This window comes from Nasonia vitripennis, chromosome 1, assembly GCF_009193385.2.
Source record: "Nasonia vitripennis strain AsymCx chromosome 1, Nvit_psr_1.1, whole genome shotgun sequence".
Lineage (NCBI taxonomy): Eukaryota > Metazoa > Arthropoda > Insecta > Hymenoptera > Pteromalidae > Nasonia > Nasonia vitripennis.
The window spans coordinates 28,611,533-28,627,348 of record NC_045757.1 but is presented as its reverse complement, the minus strand read 5'-3'; the positions used below and the strand labels follow the sequence as shown (position 1 = coordinate 28,627,348).

The window sequence follows — 15,816 nt, the reverse complement described above, 5'->3', positions numbered from 1 at the left end:
CCAAATTCTCTATTCAATTTGCTCGCAATATCACTCGTTTACGCAACAAGTATTTCGAACACTTTCCCTTCCAAGCAACACAATTTTTCAAGCTACGCTACAACTTTGCGATTATGCTTTTCGCACGTGTATAGAGCGTATACCATTGTGTACTACTTGCGACTTGCATGCGACATATATATTGCACTTTTGTGCGTGTATACCTTGTCAGAAGGAGCGAGAGCTGTGGGCGTCGAAGGCTGCTCCTGATTTCCGTCCCTCGACTGCAAACCCGTTTGTCGACAAAAAGTCATTTTTAGAATGATTTATCGTGGGCTTGCACAAGGGAATGGTCTTTGCCAATCACGAGTTCTTTGAAGTGAAATGTTAATTGCTAATGGAGTTTTCGAGCTGTTGTTGAGCTTTTTGGACGCGTTAAGATTAGATAATTTTATCTCGATGATTCTGGGATTTTATCTTGAGGAAAGTGGATAGTCGGCATGTACAAGAGATCTTGATAAAGAAATCATTGCAATTTATGCTTACAGTACTTGAAATAAAATATAATTGACGTTTTATACGACGAAGTTTACGTATAAGGAAAGGATATAAAATACGATCCTCTTTTGATAACTGTCTGATGCAGATCTTGAGTGGAATTAAAGTTTTAAGAGAAGTTGCAAACGCGAGTCGGGCAGGAAAGCTGCTTTCGATTCAAGGAAAGTCAACTAATTTTTCTTTTTCGTAGAATCCTGCTTCGAAGTGTATTTGTATCTCAAAGATACAAGCATAACGTATCATTGAATTAAATAAGCTAATTACTTGAATGATTTTCTATCTCATTACCAGTTTCATTATCTAACCACAGCACTATTAGCGATTAACATCACATCGTTGAACTCGTGTGACACTGTTAGTACTGAACACGTTACCTTTTCAGAATCCATTTTTCGCTGCACAAAAGAACAAATAGAAGAACATGGGTTAGTAATGTTAGTCACAAATTAAGCAGTAATGATAATTTTCAAGTGGGAACGTGTGAGCCTTCCATACAGAAATATAATTAAAAAAAAGAGATAAGTATGAACGAAACCAAAGGTATAGCAATGTTCTTATATTCGTGGGACCCGCGGTGAAATAGTGTTATCGTGGCGAATTTCCAAAAGCGATTCACCGACCGTCTGCTAAGGTCAAGGCTGAGCAGAACTGACGTTCTTCATGTGAACGGATTTAATTATTAAGGAATGGCTCTACGTCGAAGATAAATCTCTTGTTTCGACAGTTATGTAAATGTCACGAGAAAAACACTTTAATTTTGGCTGTAAAATTGAAAAAAAACATACTAAAATATTTTCCCTTTCATACAACAACCAATTCACTTATCAATCGCAATTTAAGATTTAACATCTGATTCGTAAAAGTTTCATCATCATATCTCGTATCATTAAATATAAATAAATTACACTCGGGTGATCATATACTACTAGCGACGTCATCGAGGAAAATAACAAGTGCATACAAATCTTGCATCGGTTAAACTTAACAACAATGTATCGTACACGCGAGCATTGTATTTAGATTAAAACGTTTTTTAATAGAAGCTCGAAATTTGCACGAATAAAAATATCCCAAGCTGCAAGCAATGCATTGTTGAACAGGAAAAGATCGTGAAACTCGCGTCGAGCAACGTCACATAGCGCGCGGCATAAATTTCGAAGCCGATCATTTGCAAAGTTCATACTCGGTCATTCTCTCTCTTGTCTTCGTACGTATACGTGTGCCACAGAGTCACTTAAGAATAAAACAGTGCACGAAAGCGGGTTTCTCTTTTATGATCCCATTATTCTCGTTTATAAGCTCCAGAATGGGATGCATTGCCGTAATTTCGTCTGACGAAAAACGTTTATGAATTTATTTGCTCAGTGAAGTAAGTTTGTTTATTATGCTAAAACTAGAAACGTATCGGTATACCCTCGTTCGATAAACAGTGAGTCTCGCTGAACTTATTATATGAGTTGAAATGCACAAACTTTTGGGTAAACACGTGGACCCTTGAACAACTTTGTATGATTCGATTCTTCTTGGGATGGCTATTTTTACGGTGTTTTCCTCGTCGTTCAAGGATTCGGTTCGCGCGCGAATCGCCTTCACTCAGTAATAAAAAAACTCAATATACGGTTCGCACGAATTGTAGAAACCTTTCCTTGAAGTTCAAAGACCTCGCTGGCTATAGATACTTTTGATGCCAATAATATACTTTGCGCATTGTACGAATAATATTATAATTTAATTCAGAGTTTTAGACGCAGACATAATATAATAATTATATGAAAAAAAAAAAATAGAGCTAACATACGACCACAGCGTAGTTGAACTTATTAGCGAATGAAAGTTGTCTTAATATCAATGCGCATATAGCCGGTTTATGAGAATGCAAGCGCAGGCCGAATAAATCAGTGGGCTTTATTTGATTCCTTAATCAGTGGTAATCTACATAGGAATGCTAATGAATTAATCAAATCGCGGCCAATTTACGTTAGAGGCCGGTAAGCGTTTCGTATTCTCTGTGACATGAATGAAACCGAATTCAAGTGTAAAATATCGTTACAAGTATAGCCTTTTCTCATATTTGAACAATTTAAAAGTAGGCACAACAGTGCAACAGTTTTCCGCACTCGCTTACAAAGAATTTAAAAAAATTTGCACAAGTGCCATTACGTAATCATCATCTACGGAAGTAACACACATCTTTGCACATTCCTCCAACGCAAAGCGAGCGTTCTTTTTCTAAAAATACTTCGCACCTTACCTACAAGCATCAAAACATGTTTCTCCATCATCGCCGTCTCACCATCCACAAAGCTTTCTCCACGCGGAAACCGTCCGACAAACAGAAGCTGCATATCCTATGCACTGTTACGACACTCTATAAACCATCACTAGCTTATACGTACCCCACCACGTGCAAAAGTAATAAAAATTCGACTCGAAGTTTCATTTCCCTATGTTTAAATTACGCAAAATTTTCCGCCGAAGGCTTTTGATTCCTTCCATCGCATGCTAATGCTCTCGGCTACCTATACTCGCAGCACGTTGATGGTTTATATTCATTAAAAGAGAGTGAGCTCGCGCGCGAGGCGTCTCTCTCTCTCTCTCTCTCTCTCTCTCTCTGGGCGTGATCGGAATAAGGGTCATCCCAAGGTCAAAGACGTTCGCGCGCGCCACTGATGCTGCGCACAGTAGTAAGAGGCTGGGTCGCGCGCGCCGCAAACTGCACGTACACGCGTGTCTCTAACCAGGTATTTTTGGGCACGACGGAGCTTTTTTTGCGAAGAATTTCGCGTGCGGTTGGTTTTAAAGGTCTGGCTTGGGTAAATATTAGTGAGAGAGGCTTTTTTACTCGGAGTTATTTTTGAATTGGAACGCGTGGAAACGTGGTGTTTTTACTGAAGTTCGGATTGGCTATTTTGTTTACTCTTGGTCGCATTTGCTGAATGGAATTGTTCCCGAGACTGTGGTTTATAAATGTAACTACGCTTTCACCTTATATAGCTGTGAGAGCAGGAAGTCGAGATAGAGGTATAATTTAAGGGGATGAGAGGGTCTCCGGATGACACTTTTCTTTGGTTCGAAATAAGATTGCGATAAGCCAGAATTATTCAGGTCGTTTTAAAAGGATTTGAACAACGAGTCCAATCATCTTATTTACTTTATAAGCTTATGTGCATTACTTTTTTTTTATTAAATTTCAACCTCATATCCTTTATTTTCGTGTAATTTTTAAGGCTGCATCCGCAATCGCTGTTTTCAGTTACACTTCTGGAATATTAAGTGTAATTTTACATACCAATAGAAAAAAATAAAATACAAAGTAGTCAAGAAAGATCCTTCGGACTTCACGAGAACAAGTCATTACCGATCCCAATAACAAACAAACTCACGAACAGCAAGTTAAGAAACGTAAGCCTGTTATACGAAGTTCAATTTTCCAGGACAATAAGCTCGCTTTTGTTTAAAAAAAAAGACGTATCCCATCAAAACGCGCCAAATTATCGTTTATCAAAATTTGAAAACGAAGCTAAGATGAAGCACTTGAGTATAGTTCTGAGAGACGCAAGCATTTCGATGTGCATAGTATGTTATTGGAATTATGTATGAGACAAGAGGAACGTTGGCAGTCGCGAAATTGCAGGAAGCTCGACAGGGCTGACGCTGATTGCGTCACATATTCAGTTCGGAATAAATACTTGTAAATAATTTAAAAATTTGACGTGCTTTTCCGCTACCCCTCGTCACTACTTAAAGTTTCCTTTTGTTGTACGTGAAGCTTACTTTGGATATGGCATTAGAATTCGGGAATCGACGCGAATGTGCGGATGTAGATACGTCAATTTCTCGAAGTTTTTCCATTCAGGTGTCACGCGATGTTTGCAAATTTTACTTTTTTTACGTCAAGTTTTAAGTTGGAGTTATACAATTGTTGCTAGCTGAATAAATAGTGTCACTTTTCAATTTGCTGTATTATAATATACAATTACTGTGTAGTAGGTTTCGGTTTAAAACACTTTAAAATTTATTAATTTAGCATTTATTTATATAATAAGGTTTTTTTAAAACGTCTTGTGTATAATATTCGAATTTTAAAAAATCGAAAAGTTTTGGATAATTTCAGAAAAACAATCATCAAAAGAAAGGAAATATTCTACGATGCATCGAGGCAAAAAATCTACTTATATTTTAAGTAAAGCGATATATCTGTCTCGCTCGAGAAAGGCGGGCTCATAAGTTTCGTCTTGCATCTTCTCACGTATACCTATATTGTGGGTCGTGAAACTACAATATTGTGTATGCATTCTATCTCGAAATATAGCTAACTTTATTACGAATACTTTATGCTTTTTCTTTGCAAAACTGCATCGATGTATCAAACAGTTTACTGTCTAAAAGATTCATCTACGAATGTTTATATTTAAATAACATTCTAAAATTCATTTTTAATTTTGTTCTTGCTATACATGCATACATTCAGAGCAATAGTTACGATTTGACTCGACTCTATACAACATTTACTGAAAAACCTTTTGGCGCAACACATGCAAAGTGTAATATACACTTCCATCGGTTTTAACTCGCACTGAAAGGTGTTCCTTTCCTCAAACAACATTTTCCTTCACGTCCACCGGAAGGTGAAGCAAAGGACGAACACAGACGCACACCCTTCCAATTTTACTTTGCATCAGAAGCACGTTTTATTGTTTGTCAACATAAAATATTCGCAATCTCCCCGATTTCGATACTAATGCATCGATTATCATATACGAGAGTGGTTTTATACTATCCGATTGCGTAACAAGGAAAGGAAACAATGAGGGACACGAAATTCCAATTTTGGCTTACGTAACTCACGAGTTCTATGTAGACGTGGTCATTTTTGACCGGAACGCGTGGGAGAGACGCTTTCACTCTTAATGATACGCGCCTATGGCTGAAAATGCGGTATAAGCGGCGGAAGTCGACGATAGCCGTATTCGGCGCTATTTTATATGGAGTTCAACGTATCACACGTGTTCGGGCACGAGACTGTATATAGTATTCGAGTAATACATACACTAATTTTTATTTAAAAACTTGATTCAATAGGTATATCAGCTACTCAATCAATAAACTAGCGACACACGCGTTAAAAATAACACTCGCACATACATTATTGACGATTTCTACCTATCTCAATCACGCCGCCCCCCCCGCGCATCAACAATTAGCACCGAAAACCCTCCCCCAACGAAAGCTCTCTGCCGTCAGCCGCACATAAGCTAACCTATTTTCTTCAGGAAGGTCTCGACCCGCCGAAAAATTGATCCAAAATACACGCTTGCCTTGGCGGATACACTACATCGCGTAGAGGCCAGCAGACATCGGCGATATAGCCGCGTAGATCATACACTAACCCCCCTGTTCGAAGTATAAACCGTCTAACCCAACTCGCACTTTACCTCCTTCGATGAAAGCTTAACGTACGGTACACGACTTCGAAATCGAATAAAAAATCAAAAAAGAAGGCTCACTCGTGACGCTAGAGACAGAGAGAACAGGAGCCGGAAGGTGAAGCAAAGGACGAACACAGACGCACACACTTTCACTCACCCTTGGGACTCAGTCGTGCAGAGGCTCTGTGTACGTGTGCTAAAACCAGCAGCGAAGTTCGCTTACAGAAGAGAGGACGCAGTGTGTCGAGCAAGGGCGCGATTTCTACTGTTGAGAGAGAGAGAGAGAGAGAGAGAGAGAGAGAGAGAGAGAGAGAGAGAGAGAGAGAGAGAGTGAGCAGCCCCGACGAGAGGCTTCGATCCACCCCTCGACGGCTCACGTGCGCGCGCTTGGCAGTCGCGCGCAGGCGCCTTGCAGGGGGTAGTTTCTGCAGCCGCGGCGGCGCCACCACAGCATCGACGTGGGCTGATGTCGGCGACAGCTTTTATGGGAGCCTTGGCCTTTTCGAGCAGGACGGACGAGGGGGGTGGGGGTTGTGTTTTTCGAAGGGGTGTGTTCCGACGATTTTGTTTACGGTCCTGTTGCGATTCGGTTTATTTTCATTGCTGATCGCGTTTGTTCTAGAACTGATTGGTTTTACTAGGCGTTCTTCTTTTGTCGTCATGGGGTCGCCGGAGGTCAAGTGTACAGCGCTGCTCTGACGCTGTGAAATGTATATGTATGGAAATGACTTTTTTTTCGTGACGCGATAAGGGAATTTGAATTTCTTTTGTGTGTGGGTGTATTGAGAAATTTCTACGCTTCTGAATGGAATTCTTGGGTATTATTGAATGAGGAATGCGCTGTTCGCGCCGGTGTGGTAGTCGCGTAGCGAGATGACGTCAGCATGGAAATATTAATGCGTTGAATATAGTGGAAATTGATTTTTTCTTTTTAGAACGAATAGGAAATGTTAAAATGTGAGAGAGGTAATTTGTGTGTACCCGAAAATATTTGAGTGCACTTTTATTGTCGTTAGAAGAAATATGGATTATTTTTCATAAAATGCGATTTGAACTTTTTTTGAAAATGAAGAGTAGGACAGCAAATGGCGTACACGGGGTAACGATCGAACTTTCTCTTGAGAATGAGAAAATAATTAGCAGAAGAAGAGGCTTTCGTGTGGTTATATTTCATCATATTACATTATTACAGTATGCTGAAAAAAAATTCATAGAACAATGAATTCATTCTAATCAAAGAAACGCAAACTAGAAAAAAAAACCTGTCCCATGGACGAAATCACCATAAATCGGAAAATTCTATAAATTATGTACAAACATTTTCAACCCTTCACCACGTGCCACGTCCACTTCCGCTGACCTGCAGACAATGCCTCTGCTCACACCCCCAAAACTGAACTTGATCCAAGAGAACGTTCTCCTAACATCGATATCCCGTAATAGTCAAATGGTTCCCCTTTATTCAGTCGCGCATACGTCACGCGACGACGCGCCCTCTCCTTTTAGATCGATATATAGACCGCAGGCGCGCGCTCAAGAGAGTCGTATAGTAACTAACTATCTACCTATATACGACGACGTTGCTCCTACGTCACCGTACACGCCCCCTTCTTCCTGCAGCCGAAAAAAGAAAGCTATGGGTAGCTCTCTGCGCGTCCCTGACTAACTAGTTTCGTCGATTGCTAAACTGAGAGATCTTATTGCGTAAGCCTTTTGCGCAGATTTTCGGCGGGGCGGATGTGCAGAGTCGATGGATAGGCTATACTCATATCAGAGCGAGATATATAGGTATTGGCTGTGTGACATGCTTGGGGATGATGATGAAACTGGGGGTTGTGATAAATATTAATTATAATTGGATTATGAAGAGGTTATCGTTTTAATTAGAAGTCAAATGTGTACGTAATATTTGTTCGAATGCGCAACATGTATATTATGAGAGTAAAAATAAGCGCACGAGTCGATTCAGACTGGTTTCGAGAAATATCGTCGGAACGCGTCGTGCGAGATTTTGTTATTAATAAAATTAACGAAAAATATTATTAGCGTGATTTTATTTTCGACGCGTTGCTGAGCGACATTTTTGAAACTGGAGTGGATTTTTCCATTGATTGATCAAAGTTTGTTGTTCAAAAGAATAGAACAATCCTATATTTCCGACAATATCTGTTTTCTATTTCGAGCTATGTCCATCAAGCGTTATTTTCTGACAGCTCATCAAACAGTTAAATAAACATTTTAATTTCGGATGTTATCCTGCGAAACTTTCTAACGATCATCGCAAGCGTTCTTATCAAATAATCATCTCGCACAAGCTTATTAGTTTTGCAAATGGAATTAGCTGCTTGCACTTTGCGTTTCTCTATTTTCGTCTATCGGATGTCGGATAGACGTCTCGTGACGTTGGCGTAGGTCCAGAATTGAAGAAATCTTTCAAAAATCACGGCGAGGAAAACCATTCTTGTTGAAAAAGATATTTTTTTTGCATTCTCCGAAACTTGAAATTTATTGCTGATAACATACATAGTATGTAAAGCTACTTTTTTATAGTCGATACCATAAGCAGCTTCGAATAATCACATTAATTTATCGCGAATAATGAATAAATCTGCAGAATATTATGCATCGAAAAAACGCGTTGAAAGTATTGAAATTTAAGAATATTGCACGAACTGAAACACGATAACTTTGCCTTTCTTTACGATTTCTCGATACCTCTATACGTTTATACTTTCCTTATTCCAATATTCTGAGCTGTAATGCTATGATTAAAAAGTTGATTAAAAATCGATTCCTTTACTTCAGAAAATCTAAAGATTGCACTTTGAAAAATAGCTCTTCAATCCCACGTAAAATAATTCAATCAACGTTCATTATGAGATCTAATTACAATTCGCGACTCTCCAACTCATTCAAACTCAAAACCCTTTTTTCCCCCAAGATTTACGACCCCGAAATCCGAATCGTACTTGAGCATTGCTACGCATTAATCAATCTCAACAAAATCCTAACTATCAAGCCTAATAAAGCAACGAGCTAAATATCAAATCGTTCTAATCACACGACGATCCAAAAAAACCTTACCCACCGTCCAAGCTAATCGCATCACCGCATCGCTATATTAATAGCGACAGCGCGAATATATTTGGCACAGCCGATGATTCGTCCGTTTTCGTCTTTTTTTTTCTCTCCCTCTCCTGTATACCAACCAGTGTAAATAAACTGTTCATATATGCCTTATTGTATATAGCATATGCGCACAGTACATAGATGTCTACACACACACACACACACACACACACACACATTATAGAGCCTCGTTCGGTTCGAGCGCGACCGACACGTGATGCCGATCACGTAAGCAACGGAGCCACGTGACGATTCGAACAGTCCACTGTCTCGCGCCATTTGCGTCGGTAGAGTTCGTGCCTCGTTATCTCGTACGAAGGGCTATACGCTGTGCGCGCGGGATTTATATTGTTTCATTGGGATAGATTAGCATAATGCGTTCGGCATAGCTCGCCTGAGCGAGACTGTACGTACTCGCTTATGGCCTTGTTTGTTATAGGTGAATTTTTGATTCTGTCACATGATGCTAGTTCCGTTGATTTTTCCGAGAATGATCTACGCGAGTTATCGAAGTATGCGACTTCGAATGATTTACTTCGAGTGTCGTAACGCAAATTGCCTCTTGAAACTAAGTAGTTTTTTTAACAAGACAAATGCGGACAGTTTGTTTCAGAGTCGACGTGGATTAGAGACCTCGCATTATTGTGAACGAGTTTTTGCGCTTTGTTTGCATTGTTTTGACGTACGTCTTTTTTCTTCGCACTTAAAATTGAAAACGATAAAATCGACAACACATGCGGCTCTTATCGCATGTGTATGCTCTGAAAGAATCATACGGACGACTATTCACTTTCTTGTGAAGCTAATTTTGGAATTCCAAATGCGCGCGTAATGGAGCTTCGTAATTTAATACGAAATTGCATCACCGCGGTTAAATCTCGAAGAAAGACGACGATTCCGTCTTTAAGACACACACCCCGCGACGACGACGCGGCAAAAATTGCATCATATGTTTGCGGACTCTTGTTTAGAATCCTACTTTATCTTTGTATAACTTAAATATTTGCATGCAACTCGAGTCCCTATCATCGTTCCGCAAACAGTTATTATTATTGTTGTTGAGAATCGAGTGCAGTTGGAAAAAATGGGACTGCGAGAGATGCAACACTTGTTGCGATTATTTTCTTCGATAAATACACTGTTGCAATTGTGGAAAACTATCTAATCTACAAATTAATGGAAGTTTTTATTTATATTAAACCAACATCAACAGATTTATTCTCATCATAACAGATTTTCATCTCCTAATCTCGTAATTAAAATTAAAACCCATACCATCACACAGAAGCTGAAGGTAAAAAAGTCCCTTTCTAATCTCCATTCATTCTTCATATTTTCCCCAAAAAGCATTCTTCAAATGATTCTCGTCAGCACTTTTTCCGCGTCACGTCTCCTGTATAAATCCTTCCAATGTTTACCCCTTGCGTGGGCGCCCCTTACCACATGGCAACCCGCTATACACGAGCCAACCGCGTCATACGTATATATAGCACTTGCATCAGTCGAGCCCCCAGTCGAGCCGCCAGACATAGACCAATAGGACGTCGGCGCTGAGATGTGGCGGGCTACTTTGAAACGTCGCGGCGTTTGACCTTGACAGGAGGCGTGTGTATAGGATGCGGACGAAGCCCCGCGTTGTTGTTTTAGCTATATACGTGTGTGTGTGTGTGTGTATAGAGGGAGAACGAAGTTTTGCGCAGTTGTTTGTTTTGCGCTACAAGATGTGTGTTTTCATTGGATTTTTTGAAACTGGCGGCTGCATGATGCAACAGGAGAAAGAATGATGAAAGAAGCATGAGAAAGCGATTGTTAAGAGTGCATGTATGCGTATAGCTGCAGATAAGAGCGTTTGCGAGGAGAAACTGAGAGAGGATTTGAATAATTTTTTTTTCAAGCAGCGAGTAAAGAAAAATTCATCATAGAAGAGGAAACGTTGAATAGAGTCATCGTGCTAGAGACCGATATAGTGAAGTGGCATTGTATACAAAAGATGTACAATCCTGTCTGATTCTTCTTATGTAATGCTAAGTACGCTAACCTTATTTAGAGGTTTTCGTAGAGCCTATACGCAGTGGATGGTGGACATATGTCGCTTTTTTGCGTTTCACAGTGCGCGGGAAGTCTAATTTTCGCACGTATAGGTGATTAAAGTAATACGATTATTCCTATATGCAAATATTCTGCGCTTCAATTGCGCGCGCTTAAGTCTTTGGCGAGGCTGACGTAAATTTGGTTTATCCTCTGCGCGGAACAATATTTGCGCGTTCGTTTGTGATTATAGTTGAGAAAAAAAAATAAACTGAATTATGCGCGGACGGTTTAAATATAGAATGAGTATTTTGATAAAAATACTTATATGTATTATCAGAAGTAGTGAGATAATATTTTGTTGTTTGCTGTTGATATGGATTTTCAATTATAGATTACTTATAGAGGTGTATGTTTTGCATAACTGATGCATTTTTTTAGAGAAACCTATAAATCTGCAACGATGTGAACATTAACCTGAAGTAACTGAACGTTAACCCGAGTATGCAATCAAATATGCTTGAAATTGCGTTAGCTTGAACTTCGATGCCCTCCTATGCAAGCGGAGGCTCGCCCGGGTCTCGTGTTGCATCAGTCTATATGTGATGGCTGGAAAATTTGCTGCGCAGTGTCGTCATACGTGGCAATGGGTTTTTGAAGGGGCTGTGCGTACCCGAGTCTATATGGTAAATATTATTGAGATGAATTATTCATGAAAGTCTAGATGAGTAATGGAAATATTTTGTTCGAATAAACATAATCTTACGCATTAAGTTTGATATTATATGGAATATTTTTACATTTGATTATTATTATACTTAATTTTGAATTATCTGACAAGCGAGTGCAGTTTGTTTGCAACCAATAGTTCATTGATACAGCTTGTACAAGTATAACGACGAAGTATAAATAAAAACACACAGATAATATTCCGAATGGTTTAATTACAAATCAGAGGGAATTTTGTGAAGGCGTGTATATGGTTTTTAAACTAAGAAAATACTGCATATGAAAGGTCGCCAAAATTTTACAGACCAATCTTAGAACTCGGGAAGTCCAAATTCATGTTGGAGAAAACGACAACAGCTCGATAAGGCGCTATTCGCTGAGTTCCGTCTTGCGAAAGAAGCTTTCGAGAAAATCTTCGGGGTCGTCACCGCGGATTTCGCTCCCGTCAAGAAGAGGCTCGTCGTTATCTCTTCATAAATAACGTTGCAATAATTCTCTTATACCGAAAGTGACGTCTCTGCGATTACGGAAAAATCGAAGGAAATAAGTCAACTCGGGCAGATAATGAAGAGGGGATCGTCGAGAGGAGAGTTGCACAATTTTAACGCTTTACGAGTGGGAGAAAGCTTAAATGCACTATCGAGCACTTATGTTACGTCTTTCGTCTGTTTACTAACAGCAAAGAGATTTGTTATAATTTATAGAGCGCTATTTTTTACTTTATTAGGTAAAATATAATCTGTATTGCTACTTCTCATACGGAGTCAATTCCGTATAATGTACTCATTTTCGTCATTGTTATAATAATGATGTTGACAGTACTACTATATACAGACTTTTCTTCTAAAAAGAACCCATTGATTAGGTCATGTCAAACTGATCCAGCCCAGATGAAATATTCAATGTGAAACCGGTTCAATTCAAATCAAGAAAAATCAATCCGAAAATTAATCAGTTAATTAACCAAGCCTATCATATAACTAGACTGCTATTAAAAGCCTTACTTTCAGGTCGTTTACATAATAATATTACATACATCCCTTGTCGAGCTGGGAAAGTAATGCAAGGGCAGCGCACTGAGGCGATGGATGAATAAAGATTTTTTCTAGAAGACTTGATTTTTGTAGCACTATTAATACGTAACAAACATATAGTTTTTTGAAGATTACGCAACGATTTTGCTCATCTATACAAATTTGTCCAATATGTCCAATATGTATATTGCATTAGATATATAAAATTGACTGTAAAACGTTAACATATTTTATTTGTACAGTAGCAGTCACAGTGTAAAAGACGTAATGAATCAGCATTAGCCAATCGAACAGTCATCGCCTTACAATAAAACCTCATAATAATAATGTTATAGCTTTGCGAGATCTATACAATAAGCTGCGGCGCACAAGTTATTCCGCGTAGCTGCCGAACAAATGTATTTGTCATTGGCTCAGCTTGACAAGCATAGTTTAATCCGCGTCTTGCGAAACATTCCGTAATTGTGGCACGTGTTTGCGTCCGATGCAGAGATGTGCTCGTTATTGAGAATACTGCCAGAGCGATAGGCAAAGCTGTTTATCTATACCTATAATAAGTAGACTAATATGTAGATGATGCCTATCGAGGCGTGTATTTCTCGTTTCTTTCCTCGAGTGAGTATTGAGATGCTACAATTTTGTGTGTATAATTGCGTGATGCAATTGTCGGATAAATTTGATGATATTACACGCACTAAAAAGGGTCCATAAGGAATATGTATTTCGCAATATCTCTATAGAATCGTTTTGCCTAAATAAAATTTGACTTATAATATTTTATTTTTTTATCTATCTGATGCATCGATTCATTTATGTTTATGGTGAATTTACGTTTTTTATCAAATGTCTGATTAATCCCTACTTTTATCTTCGTTAATATCACAATGAGTTTATCTGCCGCATTTCAGACCAGATTTGCGGTTAACAATCTCTATGTTGTTTTTAAGTTAGCTATTAAAGCGCTCTATCTACACAATTTGCATTCTAAACTACCTTTACTAAAGTTTTTAAATGATTCTTTTTTTTAGGTTTTTTGAGTCGAACTATAATTCTTAAACTATTGCACAAATACATTAAATTATCCGCTTACGGAGTGCTGACAGGTTTATAGCTCACAGGACAAAAGCGATCGACATTATCTTAAAACGAACGCCAACATGAGTATACGCACACTTCAAGTTTCTATGATACTGCTGTTGGAAAATTATTTTATAAGCTATATTTACGAAACTATATTTACGAGTTTTAATGCTAAAATCCTCTAAAAATAAAAATAACAAAAAAGTTGGAACGTTATGTTCTACTCACTTTTTTGGCAGAAAGTGGTATGGTGGTGTCCCTGGTATAGATGGGCACATCCATGTCGGTGACACTGCTGCTGATACTAGGGGCTCTTGAGTCACGATTCGGGATATTGAGGTGGGTAGGCCTCAGCGGATGCGACTCCGCAATGAAGCCCTCCCCGTAGTCCTCCTCGTCCATTCTGAAAACAAAGTTGGATCGTTCAATTTATAATATTTAGTTTGAAGCTTCGGGAGCTGTACTCAGCTTTTCTTTGAAGTTGTGTTTACATTTCTTAATATGGGACTCGAGTGTTTATTATTACTCTTGCTTTTGAAAAATAATCGAGCTTTTTCTGTAAGTTAGGCAAAGGTGGTTTTAAAAAGTTTAAGGGGGCACACCACCTTTGAAATTAAAATCAAAATTTTTCATTAAAAATTTATAAATACTTATATGAATGAACCAAATTTTTATTACTATTCTTAGACATAATTACCTTTATTTTGATGGTTTTAGATCTTCTATATACCTCTATAACACCTACGTATAGTAGGGAGTCCATAATTTAAACCAAATCCCCTCTCATTCATACCATAACTAATGTACTTTTAAACAATATCCTGAGTTTGAGCTCATTTGGGCCATTCGTTCCTTTGGAATCTTACGGTAAGTGAATTATGGACTCCCTACTATACGTAGGTGTTATAGAGGTATATAGAAGATCTAAACCCATCAAAATAAAGGTAATTATGTCTAAGAATAGTAATAAAAATTTGGTTCATTCATATAAGTATTTATAAATTTTTAATGAAAAATTTTGATTTTAATTTCAAAGGTGGTGTGCCCCCTTAAGTCACTATGATTTTAATATTTATACACTCGTACTTGATAATCATCCTTCGTATTATGTGAAATATGTATAAGCCAAGATTTTATGATTACAAAGTGATAACATGAATACTACGACTCAATGAGTGCTTGATTTGTAAATAATTGAATCTATACGATTATTTTTGACCAAACGTAAAAAAAGCGCCTTAACGAACTTTGCCATTGAAGTCCGTTTATTCAAGATCCTCGTAATAGTGACTGCTGAAACGGAACCCGCAAGAGGTCAATGGCAATCTATTTAAAGTGAAAGTACTGCAATCACGCGAACTAAGAATCAAACTTTAACGATTTCCACTGCATAAAGCATAGGAAAATTAAAACTGAACTCCGAATTTGAGTCATATTTTTATCTATTTAAAAAACGATCATAAAGCATGATGAGACGGTACTTGACAAATTTATAGTGTCAATGATCTTATTCAGCTCATATTTGTGAAAAAACTGTTTGATATAAGGACTAACTCACCTTTTATCATTTTAAAACATCGATTAATTTCCGAAATAAAAAACAAAGTTGTATGAATGGATAACCGCTACTTTTAACCAGTCAACAATCGCACTCTTTCACTTTCATTCTGTATTCGGAATACACAGTCATCGCATGCATACGCACATACAACACCTGTATCAGTTGGCATCACAAGACATACTCGAACGAGTCGCGCGACCGACTCCAATTATTGCAAAACAGCAAGTCAAATACGCGCAAAACCCTCGCACCGATGACTCTTCTCCCAGAGTATCTTGCACCCACGGCA

General features: G+C 38.4%; 1 protein-coding gene across 9 annotated transcripts in view; it reads right to left on the bottom strand.

The window, feature by feature from the left end:
• LOC100118965 (solute carrier family 2, facilitated glucose transporter member 3) overlaps positions 1-15,816 on the bottom strand; it is a 47,475-nt gene that overhangs the window by 25,241 nt on the left and 6,418 nt on the right. For 3 of the 9 annotated variants that reach the window (XM_016990336.3, XM_016990335.3, XM_031933638.2), the window contains 3 exons: positions 14,195-14,369; positions 912-932; positions 204-263 (listed from right to left, as the gene is read on the bottom strand). In XM_016990336.3, coding sequence (XP_016845825.1) covers positions 204-263; positions 912-932; positions 14,195-14,369 — 256 coding nt within the window. Of the gene's footprint in view, positions 1-203; positions 264-911; positions 933-2,783; positions 2,832-6,123; positions 6,237-14,194; positions 14,370-15,816 lie in introns of those variants that run through there. The other 6 variants (XM_032598988.1, XM_032598986.1, XM_016990337.3 and 3 more) reach the window with 3 other exon arrangements.